This window comes from Anopheles funestus, chromosome 2RL, assembly GCF_943734845.2.
Source record: "Anopheles funestus chromosome 2RL, idAnoFuneDA-416_04, whole genome shotgun sequence".
Taxonomy (NCBI): domain Eukaryota; kingdom Metazoa; phylum Arthropoda; class Insecta; order Diptera; family Culicidae; genus Anopheles; species Anopheles funestus.
The window spans coordinates 82,962,421-82,988,569 of NC_064598.1; the positions used below are offsets into that span (position 1 = coordinate 82,962,421).

General features: G+C 39.3%; 3 protein-coding genes across 11 annotated transcripts; all 3 read right to left on the reverse strand.

Annotated features, from left to right (window-relative positions):
• Positions 1 to 74: 74 nt before the first annotated feature.
• On the reverse strand, positions 75 to 7,603 carry LOC125775036 (uncharacterized). Of its 7 annotated transcripts, XM_049445468.1 has the most exons (6): positions 6,560 to 7,603; positions 5,405 to 5,504; positions 5,202 to 5,291; positions 4,986 to 5,141; positions 3,151 to 4,917; positions 75 to 843 (listed from the first exon to the last, which is right to left on the reverse strand). In XM_049445468.1, exons 1-5 carry the CDS (start codon positions 7,330 to 7,332, stop codon positions 4,864 to 4,866), a joined length of 1,173 nt encoding a protein of 390 aa, XP_049301425.1. In that variant the 5' UTR covers positions 7,333 to 7,603; the 3' UTR covers positions 75 to 843; positions 3,151 to 4,863. The 7 variants fall into 7 exon arrangements, with proteins under 7 accessions (XP_049301425.1, XP_049301418.1, XP_049301419.1 ...); XM_049445461.1 differs by having other exon boundaries at positions 3,151 to 5,141; XM_049445462.1 differs by having other exon boundaries at positions 75 to 530; positions 2,990 to 5,141.
• Positions 79 to 1,675, reverse strand: LOC125774979 (odorant receptor 30a-like). The gene is made up of 5 exons (XM_049445358.1): positions 1,444 to 1,675; positions 850 to 1,382; positions 683 to 782; positions 215 to 370; positions 79 to 132 (listed from the first exon to the last, which is right to left on the reverse strand). Exons 1-5 carry the CDS (start codon positions 1,669 to 1,671, stop codon positions 79 to 81), a joined length of 1,071 nt encoding a protein of 356 aa, XP_049301315.1. The 5' UTR covers positions 1,672 to 1,675.
• Positions 7,604 to 7,618: 15 nt separating the features above from the next.
• On the reverse strand, positions 7,619 to 25,030 carry LOC125775038 (plasmanylethanolamine desaturase). Of its 3 annotated transcripts, none has more exons than XM_049445473.1 (7): positions 24,823 to 25,030; positions 16,929 to 17,330; positions 14,360 to 14,543; positions 10,010 to 10,221; positions 9,698 to 9,916; positions 9,431 to 9,600; positions 7,619 to 9,347 (listed from the first exon to the last, which is right to left on the reverse strand). In XM_049445473.1, the coding sequence occupies exons 2-7, from the start codon at positions 17,052 to 17,054 to the stop codon at positions 9,257 to 9,259; spliced, it is 1,002 nt and encodes a 333-aa protein (XP_049301430.1). In that variant the 5' UTR covers positions 17,055 to 17,330; positions 24,823 to 25,030; the 3' UTR covers positions 7,619 to 9,256. The 3 variants fall into 3 exon arrangements, with proteins under 3 accessions (XP_049301430.1, XP_049301429.1, XP_049301427.1); XM_049445472.1 differs by having other exon boundaries at positions 24,788 to 25,030; XM_049445470.1 differs by lacking the exon at positions 24,823 to 25,030 and having other exon boundaries at positions 16,929 to 20,325.
• Between the last annotated feature and the right edge of the window lie 1,119 nt (positions 25,031 to 26,149).

The window sequence follows — 26,149 nt, forward strand, 5'->3', positions numbered from 1 at the left end:
AATTCGATAAAGCTGTTTGATACTCGAAGTTATCAATACTATTGCTTGAAAATTATCAATTCCTTTCTAAATACTGCTTTATCCCACGTACTGCATGACCATTACGAAAAACTGGTACAAACCTTTCAATACCTATAAAAGGACATCAAAGGATTTGTACAACACTATTTTTTACGCAAAATGATTCGCTAATTTGTGCAATAAAAATACTCACGCTCATGTACGCCTCAAAGTTCATTGGATGAAACCCAAAAGCTGTCAGCATCATGGGACGCTGCTGTCTCGATACAAGAAAGCAAAACTCTTTTTGTTCCTTCACCGGCAGCTTGTACCATGGCATTGAAATTATTTTATGATACATTTCGTCAATCTTTGTGGAAAAGAAAATATTATACTCCATAGAGAAAACTGAAAGTAAATCAACATTTTATGATAAATACCTTCAGTTCAATTATATGGCCTATGATAAAGTAAACTGTGAGCTCCGTAAACATAATCAACAAAAAGCAGTACGTTGGATACCAGTCTGTCTGTAAGGAGAATGGTGGTTCATCATTTTTAATTATACAAAAAAACTGCTCCATGAATGTTTGAGAAACAAAAATTTAGTCAAGAATATTCCATACCTGATAAGAGCGATCAATTATGTAAATAAATTCAGGTAAATAAAACTAAAACTTACCAACGCTACCAGCAGCATGCAGTCACATATTGTAAATACGCCCATTACCACCTGTGCTAGACATTGGAGTCCAAAGATGTCTTCAATGATGTTCAAGAAGCTGTGGTCAACAAAACATAATCGTGAACAACTTCATATACTAAATAGTCAATCATTATGAGCTTCACCTAGTTGACTGCTGATGATCGTACATGCATTGTACCCACTTTTCTCGTACTTCCGATCTCTTTGTATCATCTTTTAATGGATCATTCAGCATGGCTTCAAGCTCACCAAGGTGAACAATCAAAATATCTGCTACGACCATTGCATACATCGCAAATATCAGATACGCAATATCAGCCAGCATCACCCCTAAAACACCGTTTACTAGAAGATTTAGTTGAAATAACATATTTACAGCATATCCTGCGGTAGTACTAAAATCATAGTATGGTAGCTCATAGAGCAACAACGGCAATACATTTCCTGTGGTGTAATAGGCAAATATTGGATACAATGCAAACGCTGCTCCAGCAATAAAACATATAACGGAGGTAATACGAAATATAATCCACAGATAGCGACCAGTTCGATCGAGCATTGCAACTTCTTCCTTTGTTCCTTTCTGATATTTTTCCAGAATATCGTGCTCCACAGTTTCGGTGAATTGTTTTACCTCATTTGCCTTGAAATGACCGACGAAAAATTTTATATACAGCTGCAAACGGTACAACATTGCTGACTTATTGTAGTAACTTCAAACGCCATTTCCATCATACCTGTACAGCGGTACCCAATGTAACGAGAACTTTCATCAGATGCAGTGGATCGTTCCTATACTTTATCACGGTCGTTATGGTGCTGATAAGATAAATCGCCATTTGAGTTGAGAGATAGTATGACGCGGGCAGAAATTTTCCGGGAGCTGTCCACATTTCGACTCCCAACACTTTCGAGTAAAATATCAGCGGCTTCAAAAGCTGACGAAAGTTTTCAACGGATGCCATTTGTAAATTAAGTCTTTTAGCCCAAAAAAAAAATGTTGTAGAATTATAAGAATATAAGTCTAGTTCAGATGATCTGCACTCAACTAATCAAATCAAGTGTCAATTTACCACTGGTACTTAATTCTTTCATCCTTTCTTCGGTGTTGAGCTAGACGGAATCAACAGTTTATTTCCTTCATTACTTATTACAAAGCGTGTGGAATATCCTCAAACACCGCAACATTGCAAAGCGCCTTAACGAACATCTGTTGCACACATCTGAGCAATTAGAAGTGCAATTAAGCCACACGTGCATTTCCCAATTGGTTGGGAAAATGTCACATATGCTACAGTGAATGTTTTTTTTAATTATGCTATGTACACAGGTTTGTAATTCTGTTTTACAATGTTGAATATGATACTTATTATCTTATCTTTGAATATGATACTTGTAATTAAAATTGATAATTTTAAAAAATTGCTTAGAATACAAATGCAACTACCATTTGCATACTATTATCATTCCTGACACATCTTCTCTTTCGTAATTCGTTGTTTTACCATCGTCTTATTCCTGTCTTGATACAAATTACTGAAGGCATAATAATATTATTTTCAACTCGATAAAGCGCTGTTTGATACTCCAAGTTATCATTACTATTGCTTGAAAATTATCAATTCCTTTCTAAATACTGCTTTATCCCACGTACTGCATAATCATTACGAAAAACTGGTACAAACCTTTCAATACCTATAAAAGGACATCAAAGGATTTGTACAACACTATTTTTTACGCAAAATGATTCGCTAATTTGTGCAATAAAAATACTCACGCTCATGTACGCCTCAAAGTTCATTGGATGAAACCCAAAAGCTGTCAGCATCATGGGACGCTGCTGTCTCGATACAAGAAAGCAAAACTCTTTCTGTTCCTTCACCGGCAGCTTGTACCATGGCATTGAAATTATTGTATGATACACTTCGTCAATCTTTGAGAAAAATAAAATAATATACTCTATGGAGAAAACTGAAATTGGCGCAACATTTATGATAAATACCTTCAGTTCAATTATATGGCCTATGATAAAGTAAACTGTGAGCTCCGTAAACATAACCAACAAAAAGCAGTACGCTGGATACCAGTCTGTCTGTAAGGAGAATGACGGTTCGTTATTAATGTTTACAAAAAAACTGCTCCAGGAAAGAAAGGAAATACTCATGCATTTTGTTAAACTAGAGCAGGTATAGAAGAAATTGTTAATGGAGTTGGGTTTTTTTAAACAATTTTTTTTTTTAAATTAATCGAAAATATTCCTCACTTGATAAAACTAAAACTTACCAACGCTACCAGCAGCATGCAGTCACATATTGTAAATACGCCCATCACCACCTGTGCTAGACATTGGAGTCCGCAGATGTCTTCAATGATGTTCAAGAAGCTTTGGTCAACAAAACATAATCGTGAACAACTTCATATACTAAATAGTCAATCATTATGACCCTCACCTAGTTGACTGCTGATGATCGTACATGCACTGTACCCACTTTTCTCGTACTTCCGATCTCTTTGTATCATCTTTCATTGGATCATTCAGCATGGCTTCAAGCTCACCAAGGTGAACAATTAAAATATCTGCTACGACCATTGCATACATCGCAAATATCAGATATCCAAGATCGGCCAGCATCATCCCTAAAACACCGCTTACTAGAAGATTTAGTTGAAATAACATATTTACAGCATATCCAGCGGTAGTACTAAAATCATAGTATGGTAGCTCATAGAGCATCAACGGCAATACATTTCCTGTGGTGTAATAGGCAAATATTGGATACAATGCAAACGTTGCTGCAGTAATAAAACATACAACGGAGGTAATACGAAATATAATCCACAGATAGCGACCAGTTCGATCGAGAATTGCAACTTCTTCCTTTGTTCCTTTCTGATATTTTTCCAGAATATCGTGCTCCACAGTTTCGGTGAGTTGTTTCACCTCATTTGCCTTGAAATGACCGACGAAAAATTTTATATACAGCTGCAAACGGTACAAAATTGCTGACTTATTGTAGTAACTTCAAACGCCATTTCCATCATACCTGTACAGCGGTACCAAATGTAGCGAGAACTTTCATCAGATGCAGTGGATCGTTCCTATACTTTATCACGGTCGTTATGGTGCTGATAAGATAAATCGACATTAGAGTTGAGAGATAGTACGACGCGGGCAGAAATTTTCCAGGAGCTGTCCACATTTCGACTCCCAACACTTTCGAGTAAAATATCAGCGGCTTCAAAAGCTGACGAAAGTTTTCAACGGATGCCATTTGTAAATTAAGTCTTTTAGCCCAATAAAAAAAAGTTGTAGAATTATAAGAATATAAGTCTAGTTCAGATGATCTGCACTCAACTTATCAAATCAAGTGTCAATTTACCACTGGTACTTAATTCTTTCATCCTTTCTTCGGTGTTGAGCTAGACGGAATCAACAGTTTATTTCCTTCATTACTTATTACAAAGCGTGTGGAATATCCGCAAACACCGCCACATTGCAAAGCGCCTTAACGAACATCTGGTACACACATCTGAGCAATTAGAAGTGCAATTAAGCCACACGTGCATTTCCCAATTGTATGGGAAAATGTAACACGTGGTGTAGTAAATAGAAACTTTCTTTCTGCTTGAGGAAAATCTTTCAGATTTTTGGTTTACTAGACAAGTTTTCCACATAGCAGCGGCTTCAAAAAAACGGAAGGTTCCGACAGTTGCCATTCTTAAAACAAGTGTGGCGGCATATTTTAACCATTACATATGGATTAAAAATATGTGGTACAGAAATTACAATATTCCTACATCAATTAACATCAATTCCTACCAATCAATTTCTACCATTCCTTAACCTACCAATTCACATCACTTTTTACCAATTGCATCAAGATATTACAAAATGGCTTTTCTAACACGCTCTATGGTTGCCGTTGAGATGTATGGGATAAATAGTTTATTTCCTTCTTTATTTTTTAACAGCCCTGTCGAGAATCGAAGCATGGTGCAGCATTGCAATTAAACTCATGGGCAGCAGTAGTGCAATTAAACTCATGCGAAACTGTTAACTATTCTGACGAGGACAACATCACGGGTCCTTCAATCACTATGCTAATCATCTTCTTTGACTGTTTTTCATACTGTGCCCAAATATATCCACCGGTGCACTACTTCAAAAAATTCATTGCAATTGCAAACAGTTGATACAGCATTTTCATGATCTGCAATATACGAATGTAAAATGGGAATATACATATTTAACAACAAAATAAAAACACAGAATTCTTACCTGTGTATAGGTTTCATAATTCACTGGTGTAAGTCCCGCAATTGACATACCGCATGGTTGTTGGGCTCGTAACAGAAGCAGTTGGTACTCTTTCTGCCGTCGAACATCAAGTAAATACCAAGGAAATAGCATCAAACTTATGTGCAGATCGTCGACCTTCGAGTAAGTGAAGGAGTATTATTAACACTAAGTTCCAGTCCACCATGTTCTGCTCACCTTTCGTTCAATGATAGCACCCAACACAAAATGTACCGAGAGATCAATGAACAACGCAAAAAGAATGGCATACGCTGCGTACCATCCGGTCTAGAATACAGAACACATTTGAAAATTTTCGCATTCAGTAGTTAAAATAAAAAAAATAAATAAATAAAAAAAAATAAAAAAGTAGTTCTCAGCCTAATAATTATAATAATTACCAGAAAAATTATCAGCATATTGATGCAAATACCAAACACACTGCAACCTACTTGCGCTAGGTTGATCATACTCCATAAGTCAGAAAACTTTTCAAAAAATCTGAAATAATGATAAAATTATTCTAAGCACTTTGGCATATACATTAAAACTCTCTATGCTCTTTTTGTTTAATTTGGGTAAGATGCATCCTGCCATTTCTTGCTTAATATTTTATCCTAAACTACTAAAATCCCCTTTACTACTAAAATCAATGAAAAAAAACATTAAACCTGAATTAAATGTGGAAAATAGTTTTAATTATGATGTTTTAACAGAATTGCTAAATAAATTTCAAAGAATTTTTTACTATTTCTGTTAGATAAGAAAAAAAATCCTAGAAAACTGGGAATAACTCTTAAACTAATGTAAATTTAAGTCTCCTAATTTGTTCTGTTGGCAATGTTGACAGAAGGATAACATAGACTCTACACTCACTCAACACATCTACAGCGTTACGGTGCAGTAGGAGGAGGTCCATCTCATTTATTGCGCAATATAAATTAAGATATATATCTATCGTTATCAGTTAATTAGTATCAGCCATTACAAAACAATTAAGAGCGTCCAACAAAAGCATAGTTCTGGCCATTCTACACTAGAAGTACAAGTTAAGTCCAGAACCAAGTAAGAATATTGATCAAGGGACGGATAATCCCAGCATTACGCCAGGAGATTTAACTCTTCCTGAAGATCCGTCATCAACAACATAGTCTAGCTTTATTATGCCAACTATATTGAGGAATGAAGAAGAAATGACTTGGTTTTAGATATACATTTTGTCGTAGATCGCCAACCTCCTTAAGATTCCTTAAATACGGTAAACATACCAGGACCAAAAAGAGGTTTTGGCAAGGATGTTCTTTTCGGTTAACATAGAACTAAATACTCTATTAGCACACCACTAGTACGTTCAGTGTTTTAAGAAATGAAAAATTTAAATAGACCCAGAAACTAGCAAAAATGAGTACGAAAAACCTGTCCCTGTCTAGGGTTACGTCATGGAACAGAAAAAAAAATTCTATTGAGCAATTCTTGAATTCTAGTTTGACTATCAACTTCCAACAAGCGATTCGGATTCATCTTCGCTATCCCCCGCATTTGTCACCCATACTTACTCAACGATGTGCTGATGTTCCATCAGACATTGTCGCCACTTTCGATTACCCTTTTCTACCAAATCTGGGGAACTGCGCATCTGATATACCGGGTCAGCCAACAGCTCGCTCATCTCATCCAAATGAAAGCGCAAAATGTCCACGTAAAGTGACCCATTGATGGTGAAGTAAGCACACAGGTAGTCGACCAAAATCAACCCACAAACCCCGGTGACGTAGAACGCAAGCTGCAACGCTATCGTAATCCAGTAACCGCTCGTCATCGTCCAATCCACGTACGGTATTTCACAGGAAAAGAGCAACAATACGCGACCCTCGGTAAAGTACACGAACAATGGATAGATCCAAATGATAAACAGCGGTGCATAGTAGCCCCCGATCATGATTTGTCCAGCAAAGTACAGCAAACGGCCATACTTCCACAATACCGGATATTCGTTGCACGTTTCCTGATACTTCATATACATCTCAGATTCCACAATGCCGGTCAGCTCGCGAACCGGATCACGGTTCCGTATCATCGTAAAGTACTTGATCATGAGCGCAATGCCCGTACAAATGAGCGACTGGGACTCCAGTATCTCGAGCGCATTCTGTCGGTGTATGTATCCCGTCCAGGCGTGAAAAGCGAGAAATAGCACTATCTGCGTCAGACTCGCAATCCTACCAAACGTAAATCCGTACTTTTTCTCAAAAAGACCTGCACCAATCAGACGGCTGGAAAACTTAAGCCGATTGAAGCTTACGTTGTAAAACTCGATCGCGGATCTCATCTTTATTTGGGTCACGTGCCGAAAGGCGTTAGTTTGAAACTAAACGTGCAACAATCTGTATTCAGAATTTTATTTCACAATCCATTCTAGCAACAGGTCAATATTTATTTATTCATTATGACAAGATTTCTTTTTTGATTGACAGAAGAGTGAATATTTCATCGTGTGATTTACAACAAGATTGACATGATACTTGTCAGGCAAACATATTTAATGAAATAGCAAGAATGTCAAGACATCGTCTATACTTAGAAGAAAGTAAAGAAAAAACAACCCCAAAACGCTCTAAATTTTGCATCTCTTTTTTATTTTTCATACGTTTTTGCAATGTTTTTGATTCTTGCTTACAAGCGATGTATTCTGAAATCCATCCCATAAAACGTGTAACAAAACTTAACCCCAAAAAAATAAATTATTTCCCATCTTTTCAATGTCAACGTCTTTTTTGTGATTTTTTTTTCTTGCTACTTTCTCTCTCATTTTACATACAAGCTACAATACAAATCTAAGTTTTCTCATCACCTTTCTCAGCATTAAAAAGCTACCCTTCGCATCCATCCTATTTCTGTTCTAACTTCTTAGTGTCTAGGTTTTTTTTTTGCATTGCCTAAAGCTACAGCAAATATCTTTGTCTTGAGTGTATCTTTTCGTTTTTGTTCGTTTCGGTACATTTTAATAATATGTAAAAAATTCACTGCACCGTGTTTTGTAAACTAATCCCTAAGCCTTACACATTTAAAAATTGTAGCACAGTGTGTTTATTGTTCCCCGAACGTTTCACTCGCTTCATGCCGGTATAATACATTCGACAAACGTGATTGTACGGTTGGGTCTTATTGCTAGTGCAAAAATTAATGGTTTTTCCTTTTTCTGCAGGTAATGTAGGTGTTCTTGTGTAATAATGATTCTTTTTTTTATTTTACTTTAACTGTTTCTTATGCGTTGGTTTGTTGAACTAGTGGATTTGTTGCTAGCTTTTGTGCTTAGTTGCAAGCAGGCATCAGGTGTGATAAAAAATTGCTTCAATTAACAAGAACAAGAGTTTGAAACAGAACATACTTCTTCGTATACATGTTTGTTTTACCACAAACCTTAACTTACATACGTTTAAATTTGAACAAAGCAAAGGAAAAACAACCTTTTACAGTAATCCTAACAATCTCTGTTAAGAAGTGTTGGAAAGAAGAAACATTGAAAAAGAAAATGATTCATCGAAGAAAGAAGCTATTCATCAGTTTCAATAAAACTTATAAAAAAACAGGTAGATCAAAAATTGAAGCAATTTGCTAAAATTATATTATATAAGAAGCTTTACAAAAAACAAATTCATTATTTTTCTATTATATTGTGCACATAAGGACGCACTTTTTGACGATCATTGCACCTTCCAAAGCATTTATTTTCATTTAAGTATTATTATTAACCTGAGGCCTAGGCATGTTCGATGCTCAAATGTTCAAATATAACGCTCTTATGTTTCACCCAAAACCCATCTTTAAAACATTATGCCATAAGTTGATCCGGGATACGAAATTTTATTTAAAGTTTTCATTATTATTGTTGCATTGCTCATTGCCTCTAACTGACGACCGATTTGCGTACGTATAAAGTATCAAAATTGTTTCAACCCGCTCGTTTAAAATATTTCCGAAACGCTTGTTATCATTGTGTGCGAGTGACAAGCAGCACAGAAGCACTCTTTCTCTCTCTCTCTCTCTCTCTCTCTCTCTCTCTCGCGGTCCTTTTTACAACCCTAAAGTGCAATATTATTGTTTGTTTTGTTACACAAAATGCGATATTGCTAGTTTTGTTTGTATGAATCCGTGCGCTTGGTATCCTTGATCTAACTCAAAGCTTTCGCTATCACGCGATACGGTCCTGTTAATGGCGGTTGGTCCAAAATGGATGCAACGATGCGACAGGATCAAGCAAGCTTTTGGGCCCACTTTAAATCATCCGCTCGAGGTTTATGGCCGGTCGATAGCTCGATGATTGCCTCCAGCGTCGACCAGAATCTGTGATAGAGAACGAGAAAGAAAAATCAAAAAGTTTAATTCACTCAAATAAACCAGCTTTGGTCGCTGATAAATGCAATTACTTTATCTTTTCCAGCGGCCAGTTCAGCCATCCGGTTGTGATGCAAAAGTACGTTTCGTGTGGCGCAACGTGATGAATACGATGATGGCGTCTTGGCAGGATGATGTGATGATTCTGCAGAAACAGTACCCACCTCGGTAGACCCCAGTAAGTGTGGGACCATTTGTGAATCTGGCAAAAGCACAAAGTAAACATCAGCGCTCGAATGTCAAATTCTGTACCGCCACTACTTCACGCAGTGTGCTTAAGTGCGGGTGCAGCTGCTTACCTGATTCGTCATAGCGATAAAGATCGAACAGAGGAAAAGGTACGCGCTGATAGCGTAGTCCTGCTGTATTTCCGCGTTCGTTCTGGTGAAAAAGTTCCACGCCAGCTTGCCAAGAATCGGTAGTGCGACCATAAAGTTGTCCCCATTCGTTTCGATGAAGTCATGCCGCGTAATCGAGGTCGGATCAATGTGATGCTCGCGGAATGGTCGTAGAAAGTTCTGCCAGTTGGAGTGGAACGAAAAGACAAACAGTGAGCTTATCGCACTAGTACTAGTGAACCATAACCTGCACAATCCACCAAAGCAACGTACCTTACCAACGATGGGCAAATCGACGGACCCCCAAGTGTCGGCTCCCCAATGTACCAGCCCGGAACCGAAGTCTGCCGTCAGTATGCCAAAGATGGCCGCAACCACGACGTTGCTGATGCGCTCGAATCGAAAGTGTCTTAGTATGAGGGCAAGATTTAGCACCATCAGCGAGATGCAGATATAAACGCAAACAAGTTCCTGAGTACGTTTTCCTGTAAATGAGAAAAAAGACGAGTAAATTAAAAAGATCACCACATAATTAATTTATAACTTCACAGAATAAAACAAAGGTCAAACATTTTTGGTTCCAACTACCCACTACCCACTGGACAACGTAGGTTTTCCTTTCTAACCGCAAAATTTATTGTCTCACGCCTTAACCAGAGACACGAAAAAGATTAAAGGTCGTTGTGTTTGCTCGAGTGAAGATAATTACATCAAACCGCAACGAAATGTCAATTATGGGTTTTCCGAAAGGGTCATAAAGTGATAATATCAGTTCATTTCTCGTCGTTCTATCTTCTTTACAGCATGTCCATTGCGGTTTTGCATGCGGTTAATTCTGAGTAAAACTCATTTTTATTCTTGAGCTTCATTTCGTTGCTTTGTGGTTTCGTTAAGAAATGGATATTTTGCAGGGAAATTTTGTTCAAAATTTAACTTTTTCAGTGGAAATCTGCCTATTAAAAATGAGTAAATTATTGATTCCTTTGAATGTGGTTTTGTTAAGAAATGACTCTTTCGCACTGAAATTTAGTTTAAAATTTAACTTTTCGACTGGATATCTGCTTAATGAATAAGAATAAATGAGTCAGTTGAATGCTGCAAATGAATGTACGTATTCATCTCAGTACGAAGTAATTCTGTTCTTTAAACTACACATTACTCCTTTGCGTTTCAACTCACTCACTCTCTGCGATGACTAATGTTTCATTCTTTGCGTAAACTCTTCGCGATACTTTTTTTTGTGTTAAGTCACTTGCTTTATCACGACAAGCTACTCACTATTATGGGATCGTAATGACTGAATAAGAATGAGTGAGAATAAGTGTTTTGTTGCTCTGTTTGTTTTTTAATCCCTAGATTAAAGCGATTAGATTTTGGATTTACAGTTTAGCGTACGGTATGAGTCTCTAGTCAGGGGAGCGAGTGATTTGAAACAAACAAAAAATGAGTAACCACTCTTCACAGATAGTGAGTGATTTGAAGCACAGCAGAGTCAGTGAGCAAATTGAAACGAAAAGATATGGTCGTAATATCGAACATCTTTATTAGGCTCAAGGTTTTTAAAATTACTGATAAAAATGTCATCAATCATCGCGAATTGTGAGAGAGAGTGAGCGAGAGAAAAGCGTGATTTAAAAATTAAATAAAAAAAAAGATTCGAATGCTAAACTCTATTAAACTCACTGAAAAGAGTGTTTCCCTATTTTTCACAAACAAGTTCGTAAACAAGTTCTTATAAGTTGGTAGTCATCAATTGCATATAAACTTTTTAAATCACATCTTTTCAAAAAGATAAAAATCACACATCAAATAGCATTAGTGTTTCCCCTGGCACCATATTGATCGATGAAAGCACATTTCACAACAAAAATATAATTTCAAAAATCCATCGATCGTCAGTGACGTTCCATGGCAAGCAGCACTACGCCGTCTTTCTACGGCCAATTTCGCAGTAATCTCCAATCAATTTATGCTAACCGCAAATCCCGTGACCGACTAAGCATGCCCCATTAGTGTTAGCGGCACAAGGTGCTTGCTTAAATACCACCTGTACCGTCGGTATCATCAACGGCGTACGTACAGACGTACCTGCCCGACCGAAAGAAACAAACAGTGCCAAATGGAACCACTGGTGCTCGAGTGCCAAGCGGAAGGAAGTTAAAGAACGGCCCGCAAGGGTAAATATCAACAGTCAAATCTCATTTACATAAAACAATCTTTCGGCACCGGCTAATGACCAGGCGTCACCGTCCGTCCGGGCGACGATGAAGCTAACATACCCAATCGGCAACAGTGGAACCTGTAGCGAAACCATTCAACCAAAACAAGGCTTCTGACCGATGGCGATCGCCTGTGCTGGAACTATTTATGTTGCAGCCACGCGAACAATGCTGGCCGCGAGTTCCTTCGCTGTGCTTGCGTATGTGTGTGTCTTGATGGAGCCCACTTCTCTTTCAGCCGAGTATAGCGCCGATGTTTCGAACCGTCTCGAAGGATGAAGGATCAAAAGTGGGAGGTTGTTAGATTGTGCTCGCAACGGGACCGCCGGTACAATACATCCGGTTCCAATGGCTTTCCGTTCGGGTGTTCCGAACGCTAATGTTCCCTATCGTGGGATTCACAACAGTGCTAATATAGAGGGGCAAAAGCAGAAAGGCAACAGAAAGCTACCAAGAGCCAAAAGAGCCCCCTGCTACCCTCATTCAACAAATATCACCAAGCAAAAAGTGTATATTGGCGCAAGGAGAACACACACAGTGAGTGCTTTTATAATTATTATACTCAAAAAAAAATCCCTCTCCACTGTTCTAAATATATCCGACATTTTGTTTCCCTTTGTTCACCTTTTTTGACCCCCTTTTCCGTGCGGGAAAACAACAGCAACAACAACAAGTGAACATATTTATAGAGGCATACACCTTTTGCGAAGCATTTTTTCAAGTACCGTACGATGGCAAATGGAGCATTTATTGTGATCGTCATTTGAAAGCTTCCAATACCAGGACGAAACCGGTTGACCTTATCCGTACAAACCTATTTATTTTTTTGCTTTGATTTTTTTTTGTCACAGTTCGGTGCCAACATGAAACGGAAAGAAATGGTCGAACAATCGAACATCCTTGGCCGTCTCAAGGTTTTGTTTTTTTTTTTCTTTTTCTTGTGAACAACTTCAAGAATGGAAAGAAATTATGCAATTGTCTCATAGGGACAGCAACAGTATGGTGGAGAAAGTGCAACTGTTCGGTATAACCTCGCTAGTGAAGCAACAAACAGTTAGCTATCATGTTACGTTCGACAAACTGCTGTTGGCACCATTGCAATGGTCTGCTGAAGTCGAAGATGCCAAAAATATTTTCTTTTAATTCCACAATCAATTTCATTGCTTTGCGTAAATTTGATGGATTGTTTTCAGAAACTATAAATCCACAAAATAGCCATTTTCTTTGATGTTTCATCGAACATCAAGCTTTAGAAAAAAAGCTTTATTAAAATACTCAAAACTAGTATTAGCCCAAGCCCGATCATAAAAAATGGTGGACGTATAAAGTTTTATAAAACGATTGTTGAAGAAACCTTTGACCAAAATTTCAGAAAAAAATTAATGTTGAAAGTTTGTTATCTGCGATACGATGTAGATTCAATACACATCAAATACATTTAACATACATTTCTGAAACCATCACCACTGCAATGGTTATAAGAAATTACGAAAAAACTTAACATAATGGAGGCGCCTGGTTGGTCACGTTTGGAGCACACTTCTGGAGCGGTCTTCTAAAAATACCGGAATCCGATTTGTTAAATAATATTTCGAATTATGTTTTTATTTTAAGAATGCTGTAATATGTTACATATGTATATTTACAAAGTCTTGAACTACAAGAACTTCATTGGACGCAAAAAAGTATAGTTCTTTATAAAAGGCGATATCAAAAGAGCTTATTTTGATATTTTATATTACATCACTGAATCAATTTCGTAACATATTTTTCTTTCCTTTATTCCAAGTATCCCACTATCACCTCTTTACCCGTTCTACAAATCTTTTGCAAAAACCCATTAGGTGTGATTATCATTTCACAAAGTACTTTCCAACACTCACGCAACAAATCCCGTGCCCCTGACAATTTAATAACCTCACTAACCAGCACTAATCGTCAGCACAGCTCGTACGCTGTGTGGACAGTGATTAAATCACCCTCAAAGCCCACCCAAATACCATCCTGTCAGCCCCCCCCCCCCCCCCCCAACGGCAGTCGAGCGCAAACCCGCGACGAAATGACAGTTGTGCTTGGCCCGGTGGCATTAAAATATGTTCATCCCATATGTTGTGACTTCCGACCGTCTAACGATAGACAACGCACCCGTTAGCTCTTGTGTCTTGTGCGCTCACTCTTGGCATCTTATCGGTGCAACACAATCGGTGTACAACGAACGACTGGAGGCGCACACACCAAACCACACTAGATGCAGCGCATAATTAAGCCATCTTCTTCTGTTGCTGCAACTGATACGTCCGCGGGCCCGAACAAAAACCCCCGCGCACAACACCCGTACCCTCGGTCTTGTGCACCGTTCTCAATTATCAAAGCAAAAACAAACCACATTCAACGCTTTGCCTACCGTTACTGTACAGCTTCGCTAGCTCCTGTGCTCCTTTGTGGCGTGGGCCCCATCGTGGCCGCTTCGCCAGATGATTCGCACCGTTGTCTTCGGTCAGATCGGTGCTCGCCAGTATTGTGTTGGAATTTGGGTCGTCCTCGAGCATGGAGTTCTGGAGTATTTCCTGGTCCGTCTTGACAGGCGTCTGGAAGCAGATTGTATCGAAGGATTAGATTAGAAGGTCGGTCGGCAAACCCGGATGCAAAGAGCAGATCGAGTTCAAGACCTCGAAGGAAAGTCGACAAATCTGACGTATTAAACTGTTGTAGCGATTTCACCCCCAATAACCTGCTCCAATTCGCCCCTGGTGGGGGGTACGCTACAGGCTGATGCTACACAAACCGATGGCGTCAACATTCTTGGCGTCAGCGTTCTTAGCAAGCACCGGCGGTTCGTGCGATGGTGCTATCCCTTTCCGCAAGGTAATTCCGCTTCCCAAGCTGTTATCAAATTCACTTTGCGCGCGAATGAAGCTGCATTTGGTAGCAGCAAAAGAAAAGGGGCGCACAGTACCGGGCGGCACACGCAACTAACCAGTTAGAGTTTTGCCAGTTTTATCAAAACCCAGCTGCAGAGTGGTTTGCGTGCCGCATGGAACCATCACACACTGCATGGCGCCAGGGTGAATTGCAACCTGTTCAATGGCTGCTAATGCTTCGATGTGTTTCGTTTCCCTTTCGTGGACCCAAAAAGGCTTGAAAGGGATCAGACGGGGGGAAATTTCGAGCGGGGTAGTGCCATTCCAAAAGGATGCACAAGAAATAGCACGCTTCAACGACAACGACAACAAAGGACAATGCATCCCGTCTTTCCCGTCTAATGGAGCGGTACATTGGGAAATTATTGTTTTCCTGCTAAAACAAACCTACCCACATTCGTGCCTTCTCGTTCACTCTGATGAGGCGATGATGATGATGACAATCATGATGTTTTCGATGTGCCAATGGCACGATGCAAGCTGCAAGCGGTGTGTGTGTGTCTGTGTGCAATTTAATGCACGAACTGTTTCGCCTATTGAAACGGCGAAACCGTTGGGAGATGCACAATGCATTTAAGGAAATCTAATAATGTGATGGAATGATGCCTCATCAGTCGTACGCGGCTGATGTCTTTATCTTGCTGGTATTTTCTTCCGCTTCCCATTGATTGAACGGTAAATAATATTTGCATCAGCAATCAATCAACAATAACAGCCACGAATGGCTGCAGGTAACTGTGGGTATTCGATTGGATGTGCCAAACCATTATCATTATCAACTCTACCGCATGCGTTCAAAATGAGCGCCATCATTGTCTGGTTAGGCGTTTAATTGTGCCTTTCAAGTGGTGCATTGTGGGTTTGCAGAAAACGATGCGTTTGGTAAAGGTGTTTTTTGTTCTAACTATTCAATGAATTAATCAAGCATTAATCAGTACAAATGAAATCAACAAGGATGATGTACCTTTTTATCAGATGTGTAAACCATTTATATAAAGTTCTCGTGTCACGGTGTTAGTGTGCAAACTCCTCTTAAACGGCCGCACCGATTTGTATGAAATTTTCGCTGAACATTCGTTAGGTATGAGAATAGGTTTACCGCTACTTTTCATTTCGCTAGGTGACCTCTGGCCAATATTATGGATTTTTTTCCTTTTTTTTCTACGGGGGTTTTGGCATTTATTAGCACATCAAGCAGACATGGCCAATATTTTCAACACGAATAATGTTGAAATTCCAACGAATAAATCTATCAAAGTAGGTACACATGGTATTAAATCCCAATCGTCAAGGAAAGCCATAATTACCTCCTAAAGTGCCAGAAAAGGAGAAGAAGTACCACAATAGAAGAAGAAGAAATTGCTTTTATTAGGAATATCATTTTGATCAAGAATGATAAAAGGTAATTTAAAAATTTCAATTAATCAACGATTTTCTCTAATCACCAAATGCATCAAAATGGAACATTCAAACTGTTTGCTAGAAAAGTTTAATTACAAAACGCATGTTTAAGGGCAAAGCTAGGTTTGCCGGGTAAGCTAGTTATTTTATAATTTGATTTAAAGGATTAAACCATTTAAAGCGCTCAACATCTTTTAAATAAAATTTTACAACATTTAAAGTCGTATTTAAACATGTGGAAAAGGCCAAACTCGAATCATTAAACTAAACAACAGGGAACTAAATCCATCATCATAACATAAAGTCAAGAAAGTCATGAATGTAAGCAATTAGATATTTCTAAGATATCTGAAGCAGAAAGTTTCCATATTTTAACCCACACACAAAAACAATCGAAGCGATCTCAATAATTGGGTTTGCTACAAGCCAAAAGCGTTTTCATTCTTTTTTTTCGTTACATTTTTTTCAACAGGGCCACCCGAAACAACACGAGGTTAAAACGCAAACAAAACATTACCATCGATATTTCCTTTTCACTACATAAAAGCAACCGAGCGTTAAGAAACTTCTCCACTACACGGTATCAAAGATCGCTTCAACGGGACTGTGAAGCGGGAAAAGTTATGTAGGGCTAGGGCAAAGCGCGCGTACCTTTAAAAATGTCGTCGAGATCTTAATCGCCGAGGTGGACGCAGGCGACAGTGCCATCGGTTGCTCGTTCACCATCGTCGTCAGTTCCAAGCGCCGCGAGCAGGGTGGAAGCGATATTAAATCCATACTAACGTTCCATGAAACGGAAACCGTTGACCAACACACACACACACGCACACACAATCACGTACACATGTGGCACTGATATACACACACTCACACCGATACGAAACCGTTACCGTCTAAGAAGCTGGCTGGCACAAGTGGCTACACGATTTACGATCCGAAGCAACAGAGTGGGACCTTCCGGTGGCTTACCACTTCACTATTCACACGTTCACACAAAACACACACTCACGAACAGAAACACTTAGCACGAAGCAGCGACTTTATTCCGGGTGCCTAAAAATGTAAGAGATATGCTTTACAAACGAGCACACAAACTTCCTTTTCGGTGTGATACAAATAACACTTGAGTTTCCTTTTTTCCACTCTTTCTCTCTCGCTTCACCAGCACTTTCTAACACAAACACGGTGTTTCGTTCCGTTTCGTTTAAGGGGTACAACCTTTTTTTTGGGGGGTTTTCCTTTGGGCACTCGCATATCGCATATCATTCGATGACCCTAATCAGCACGGGCACGGGATGGTTGCACTCTCTATGTCATCCTTATCGTAAGAGGCGCACAAAGAGGGAAGGAAACCAAACACCAACACGTTATCCTTTTCTTGCATTTAAAGCAACAAACGGTGAAGTTATTTATTCAATTGGGTGTATATCACCCTCGTCCCCTTTTTTGTGTAGCCCGGGCGTGCTAACGCCTTCGGATTATCACAGTTTATAATTTTTATCTAAACAACGGCTCTACGGTTACACTTTAGTTGAAGGTCGATTCAGTCCCCCTTTTTTCTTTTCTTCGTTAGTGTTCGAGTTGCTTCGCCAAAAATTTAGAGAAGAAAAAAAAACAACATAAAATGTCAAGCATAGATAACGAACAGGTTAGAAATGGGGCGTGTAGAGGAATTTTCCCGAGTAAAAAAAAACCCAAAGACTCCAATAAGAATGACTTCATTATCCGGCGCCTGTGGTTGACACTGAATAATCCACTCAACACCCACCGCGAGTTAGTGTGAGGATGCTTTGTTTAGTGTATTTTTTTCTGGCTATCTACAGTAATAATAAAGCAATAAACCCACCTGTTGAAACCATTTTGTACAGGACTGTACTGGAGGGGAATAAAAGGACTGGTGAAGAATTGTTCATACATTTTACCGTATCTTTATCATTGCTTCTTGTGGATGGACGTACGGAAAGCTGCCGGAAAGCAGATAGTAAATTTATTTTCTCAACTCAAGGACATAATGATTTTCCCCGGGTTGTTTCATCCTCATCCGTACGTACCCAATAACAAGAAGTACTGGGCGCCTCCATGTAGAAGAATCACTGGGCGCCTCCATGTAGAAGAATCACTGGGCGCCTCCATGTAGTAGAATCACTGGGCGCCAACATCCAAAAAAAAAAAGAAACTCTCCGTAACAAATCCGATGCCTTCTTTGCGTGAGGGTTAAAAAGTGCAACACGTTCGTTCCGAGTGCCACACCATTGTGTCAGGAATGTTCCCACATTTAAATATTCATCGACAACTAGGTACCAGTTTTATCGTTCGTAAAACCAATATCGTTCGATTGCATGTACCAGCAGGTACACGCTTGGGGTTGTGGGAAATCCAAAAACCCCGAAGTGATGCGATTTGTATATTTCATTACCTGAACCGTGACTTATTGATGAGCAGCAAATGTTGCTTTTCTCACGCATATCAACCACTGGAGCAAACGGTTCCTTTATGATTCTTTTTTAAACGGCAAAGAAAAACAACAAACACAAATGTTTGTCTTCTTCACTTCAGTACCAGTTGTAATGAGGCGGAAAACTTTGTCTAGCTTTTCGAGCGCGCCACCATCGTGAAGGGTAAAAAACTTTTCTTCTCTTCAAACAAAAACTAAAGTGACAGACTGCAGAGTAATTTCTGAACCTTGGTACGATACAAACATTCCCAACCCGGTGTATCCCGGTCGACGTTGACCTTCGATTTGGGGAGCGAAAAAAGAAACATACAAAGCACATGGTGCAGCTCACAAACAGCCATAAACAACCCATCGATGGGGTGACATTCTCTGTCTGAGGGCCAATAGAAACGGGGGGGAAACATAATTCTAGCGCATTCCCAAAACTTCTTGGTCAACCGTTACAAGTGAGTGCCGTAGTATGACGTCATACTCATCACACCATGCACTGAGAGATTGCGGTCCCGTACCAAAAACAAAAAAATCTCTCGACCCATACTGGGTGTGTTACCTTGCGTGCCGGCATACTTTTGTGGCCGCGTGGAGACACTCAACGTTAGCGTTCAGCAAAAAACGACAAAAAAAAACGCCGTACATTTCATAAAACTAAAAACCGATCCATACCGAAGGGAGGTGTCACAGCGTCATCGTGCACGTTGTCGGCTCGCAAAATTCCTTTGACCTCGATGATGGATTAGGACAAAACGAACTACAGCTGAAAGGCACCGCGAAAGGGGGGAAAAAGAAAGATGGAATGGAAAAACTGATGGAAACTGATGGTTTATACTTCGGGAGCCAGTTTTGTGCTCAACTGTACAAAGATGAAGCCGAACTTGGGGGAAAAACAAAACAACAACCAAATGGAAAGAAAATTTCGAACCGACAGGGGTAGCTGTATGCGGACAGTAGGACAAACGCTACAGTACGGTTGTATGAGACGCAAGGGCAACTAAAAATAAAACCTCCAAAATGAGTGGAAAGAAAGTGTATCACCTTTGCCGGGCGTGAACGGCGAATTTCGAAGCGTTACCAGACTGACTGCACACCGGCTGACGGTGCTGCTGTCGTTCGTAACCCATCAACAGGAACCGACAATGGATCAATCACATAATCGAGCGTTGTAAGCGCGTCATATTTTGATGGTAGTTTGTTGATTTGGCACGTTGCCTATCATCCGCGCGGCGTTTTGCATAAGGAAATAAATCTTTAAAACAAAAACCTCCATCCGGTTGTTTTATTTTGCAATTTGAGACCGGATGTAGAAGTTACTCTAATTTCATTCAGTTTGAATTTTGAATAACATTCAGTCTAAAGGTAAGTTGAACAGTTTTACAGTATAAATTGACTGACATTAGAATTTCAACTCTCGGGGCGGCCCGGTGGTGCATGTGAAAAACGGCGCCCGTCCACACGGCAGGGACCGGGTTCAAATCCCATCCGGACCGTCTCCCGTAGCATGGACTGACTATCCTGCTACGTGGTAAAATAAGTCTTGATACGGCCAGGCCGTTCTAACCGAGCAAAAAAAAAAAAAAAAAAAAAAAAAAAAAAAAAAATCAACTCTCATGCATCATATTTGTTGGTTATTGATATGCTCCGAGAAGCGTTACATCTATTTTTTTTTATATGAAGAAAAATTAAGCTGAATTTGATGTTTCCTTCAGTAAACACATGAAGTAGAATATATGAAAATCTCGAAGGCATAACAACATACGACAACCTCAGAGATGAACCTTAAGCGACACTCTCTTGCAGATATTCTTTCGCAGAAAGTCAATCTTTGCATTCGGCTTTTTAGTGGGAAATCTTTTTTTTTCGACAATGGTGTCGTTTAGAGCTAGCATTTAAAGAAAAAAATGGCCATAATACGAGACTTCAGTAATTTTAAATTTCAAACATGCTCGGCTAAATATCAATGCTTCAATTAAAACCTATTTGGAGTACAGTAGATTGAGAATATTTTCCTTATCTCAAAGCTCAGTCTAGACACTACTCAACTACCACTTGTTTTGATAGATGTAGAGAGCTCTAACCAGAACATGCATCATTGCATCTTCAAGAAATCTACAGTACAAATGTTAAGAATAAATCGAGACTAATTCGAAATAAGATTTTGTTTCGGAGTGAAGTTCATAATTTGTCTTACAGTAAAACAGTTAAAGGTTGGTCTTGAAAAATTCACTGTATAAAACTCAATAACTTTTTAACCATAACCCATTTTTGTTACACATTAAACCATAAAATTAAAAATCCAATTATGGGACCAAAATGAAAGAAACTTACTTGTACACCTAATATTCATTATCATTTGCATCACAAAAGGAAAAGTGCCTTCTCATTTTTGTTTGCTTCATTGTTTTTCTTTAAGTATTTTAAACTAACCTTGGAAACATTTTCATCACACTTATCAATCCATTCTCATCTATTCGGGGTCATTCCACTCGGCCCACTTTATTTGCCTACTTGATTTGGTAGTTTTTACCGTCAACTTCACCACGCCACCACGATGGATAAGTGCCACCGGCAGTAAGTCGAGTCCGAAACTGGCACCACTTATTACTTTCTGTGGTTTGTGAAAGGTTAAACTTTACTTGATGAGCCATCAATTACCCGGGAACCAAGTGAATTGAGTCAAGTGATGGTGTATTTTGCTCAGCTCGAATGAAACCGCACGAAACGGTAAAGGTGCGGGTAGATCAAATCCAAAACAAAAAACGAAACTTCCCCTTGTTTGGGACAGCACCGTACCACGGTCGTGGTTGCTGTTTTACTACGACCCATTCCACTCGTTTATTATCTTTCATCCATTAAACTTATGACCAACGCACCAACGGTCGTATCCGTGCGTGATCGTCCAACGTGCAGGTACCGTTTGCCGTCGTACGGTCTCGCGAGTACACGATGCGTTTGCTTTTTTGAGCTTATCAATTATTTGATCTGTTTTGGAGTACGTCTTTGCTAAGCTACCAAAAGGGGGGAATCTCGGGGAAAGGAGTGGCAGGTAAGATCATGACAAACACAACAAGCATTTGATGGGTGTATGAGTGAGAGAGGAAGAGATGGATAAGAATGCTAGAAAAAATTAGTCATGTCGTAATTTTAAAGTGGGATTTTGTCCTATTTTTTAAAGTGAGAAAGAAGATGTACAGCAGGCATGCTAAAAATCGATTTTTGTTATCAAATTTTCTAGAAGCCTAATGTTTAATGAATACCTGGTGACCCAAAGAGTTAGTGCATCCATATGGGATAAGGTTGCTTATGGCTTTTCGTTGAATTTCTCGAAAACCTTGAAACCAATTTACCAATTTTACCAATATATTACCAATTCCTTTGTAGACAGTAGTTTTAAGTGTTCATTTTATTTATATATTTTATTTTATTTATTTTTATTTTTGATTTAACCTTTTTTGATGAATAAAATACTGATCAATTCTGTAGTTCAACATTTTTTTTATTTTTTAAAAGCTCAGAACTTTGTGATTTAAAATTTAAAATTTTCGCTTAACAAGCACTGGTTTAATATATTCATTCTTTAAATATATTTGGAGTTTAAGGTTCCGATAACATTTGACAAAACTCTTCTGGGTTTTGATAAAAAAGCCGCTTTTTACATGACTTCTGGGAAACTTCTGCAAAAAGGTCATATTTAGATCGTTTAAAGATCGTAAAAGACTCATTCATGTGTATATTTTTCCGTCAAAAAGAATAGAATGTGTATAGTTGTTATATTTGAGGAAGTTTTTCTTGTAAACAATAAAGAATAATTGCTTCGAAAAATGAAAACAAATAGATAAATTATTTATAAACGCATTGCAATAAATGTCCCCTTTAAACTATTCACGTACGAGTTCTATCAGATTTCTACCATTCATCACAAAGGAGCATAACAGCATAACGAGCAGGCAATGTCCTTTATCCACCTAATTGATAGTGCAACCGTCTGCATGAATTATTAAATGAACAACGGTGCAATTTATGCCCTTCCCAAGGTGATTTTTATGCACTGGTTAAAACAACTATAAAAATCAACAGCTGGCCTCATCCGATCCGGACTTGCCGGCGACGGTATCTTATCGCAATTTATTGACCAGTTCCCGATGCCGTCGCTTCGTTTCGCTGTCTCGCATCGTAAACTTTCGATCACAGATTTACGGTACCGTATGTATACTGATACCTGCATTGCACACTGCTTTACTGGACGGAATGCAGCATGCACGACGCTATAGTCTGGCGAGAACCCGAGATTGGTCGGATTGCCTTCCAGGAAGCCGAACAGCAGTGATGTACGCTACATCAACAGTTGGGAATTTTATTCTTCCCAACAGTACCACAAGCTGTGCGGAAGAGTCATACCACTGACTGGGTGATTTAAAAGTTCTACTCCAGCAAAACCAGCTTCGAGAAACTTTACACCACTCTGCCACAACGATGACAGACCAGTCTCAGGTTGTTGAGTAGCTGAGTCGTCAACAGTTTACTGGGGAAACTGAACAAGACAGGCATCATCCCAAAATTCACCAGCATCGATCAAAGCTCCTTTCATGGTTTTGTTTTTTTATGTGTTTTGTTTCCTTTCAACAACTTTCAAAGGTCTTTTAGCTTAAAACTCCTGACGAGAGAGTGAGAGAAAAATATTTTGAAGGATTATTTACGTCACTCGTCCTGTGTAAAATTTGAAAATGGCCAACGGAAAGGTCATCCAACCAAAAAAAAAAGAAAAATTAAACCGAAATAAAGCTTTACGAACTTCAGTAGTTTTATGGCCATGGTTAGCACACGTTTGACGGTTCGTTTGTGGTACTAAATTTTTAACATGATGTTACCTCCGCAAAACCGAAACCCGTGTGCGCACCGGTCAAGAAGTCATTTCGGTCTTTTATGTTGGATGGTTTTATTTTGCTCTGCCTAGTATCTGCAAAGCTGCAAAAGGTTTGTAAGACATTCCACGCGTACTGCTACTATTCTTAGAAAAAGCAATTGTGGTTGGCATGAAATTGTATTTTCTTTTTTTTCTGTTATTCTTTCTACAAGCATTAAACCACTTTCCACTTGCAGTTCGTTTTTTTTTCAAACTGAAAATGTCACAACACTTTCTTCAACCGGGTTAGATTTGAAGTTCGGAAACGAAAGCCCATTTTCTGAAAACCCTTTCCACACTGTTCTACTTCCCCCTTAGTCAGTAGGTCAAGCTTTTAGGCTATCAGTGAATTGGGTCACAAACACGCGTACACCTTTCGACACCTTTCCTTTTGGGTTTCTCGTTCGTATTTTTTTTTTCACTCACCCCTACCTATGATTCACACATTACCACGTGTTTGAGGCGCCATCAGTTCGATGGCCTCAAGTTCCAGCAGGATCACACGCACACCGTTATTATGGGGAAAGCAACCAGTGAACGAATCACCCCCTTTTTGGGGGTGTCAGGCTTCCAACCCTCCTTGGGCTGGTGGACAATTTGACAGACCGCTCCACTGTTTTTCGTGTTCTGCTCCTTTCCGTGCCGCACGTGCCGAATGTCGCAACGGGAATCATTAATAATTCACCACACCACAATCGTTTCGCTCGAATCCCATCGCAGGGAGTAGCGCAGAAGGTATCAATGGTTTCAGCCACAAAACATTCGATACGTTACACATGTTAATGTTTTATTTTTGTTTTAATTTTGATCAAAAAATTAAACTATTTTTTAAATATTTCCTTCACTTAAAATGTCGTAAATCATTCTAGAAAAATATATTTCATAAATTATGGAAAGTTCCCATTAAAACACAACCACACACACAACACGAAACACTGGCCACACCGCCACAGTATGATGATCTCATCCGTAGACAGAAATCACAACAAAACCAGAACGCTCACTGCTGCTGCTTACAATGCTTTGTGAACCATTTTTCTCACTCGTCGTGTGTGTATTTATGCAGCGAACTTGGGAACACACAACAGCGAGGAAACAAAGCAAAAAAAACAACCAACTCCCGTCTCACATCTCACAAACAAACACTGGCTCACTCACGCCTCTTGCTCCGGCCGTCCAACGGTGCAACTTACACGATCTTTGCCTGACCAGCGACAAACGGTGACTGAAAGTCGCAACGGAAAGAATGTTTCAAAACGCTCCCCGTTTAGACGGGCTGGGGTTCTGTACGGGTCTGTGTTGCACGCGCTAGTGTATTAGTACCGAACCAAACCATGGAACGGGGGCTGTCTTCTTTCGTCCTTTCGGTGTAAAAAAAAGAGAATAACTAAGCTTGCTTTCCATTCCATGTCGGTGAGGTCCTGGTACCGAAACACTATTCCGAGCCATGGGTCCTTTTTATTTGGAATTGAAGAACCCACCAATTGGTGTGAGTGTGTGTGTATGATTTTTTTTTCTTCCCCAGGCACGCTACGGGTAAGCTATGGGAATGGTTGTGAGGTCTCCGTCGCCACACGAATTACTCAATGGAGACGCATGGTTTGTCACGCTTTGCTAACGAACGTTACGCACACACACACACACACACACACACACACACACACACACACACACACACACACACACACATGTCGCACGTTATTTTGCGTGTTTCGAAACTTCGACGATTCCTTGCTTCGGTTTTGCGTACATCCTTTTCTTCATTTTTTTTGTGGGCCCTTTTTTAACATTCAACAAAGCAATGAAATTTACTACCCCGCTCGGTAACACAAACGAACTGATGAAGAGGTAAAAAAAAGGAATTCGATTAATAACAACCCAATCAAGCAAAATTAATATTGTTAACCTTGCTGCTATATATATGAACAGTAGTTTTTTTTAAATGGTGAATCGTTTGTGTTTTTTCTCTCTTTCTCTCTCTCCCTCTTTTTCTCCTCATCCCTATCGGGGTACAAACGAACGCGCTAATACAGCTGTAAAGCAATTAGAGCCTTTCGTTCGTTCAGACCGCGAACCCAGTGTGGCACAAAACACTCCGATACCCTCATCAATAAGCTATCGGTGCTATGATTAGCCCCTATCACTGATGACCGTAGGCCAATTAACGCACAATACCTTTACGTTCCGGATTGTTATGTGGTTAAGTTGGTTTTATCATTCCCTATCGGTGGTTTTTGTAAAATTTAAGCTTATCTTATCAATACTATTGGGTTTTAACTGCTAACAAGTTGATTTTTGGAGAAAAAAAAATTTACTTTACCTTGTCATGTATTCACGCTAAAGTGTGATATCATGGAAGATGACACTTTAAAAATGGTTTTATTTTTTCAACGTGTTTGAGTGCTCTTCCTTGAATTTTGTTGAGAACATTCGTTGTGGCGGTGTTTCACAAATTAGCAAGTCGCTTGATGTGTGCGTACTAATTGTTTCTAGTTCAATATCCAAACCTTTCTTGTTTTA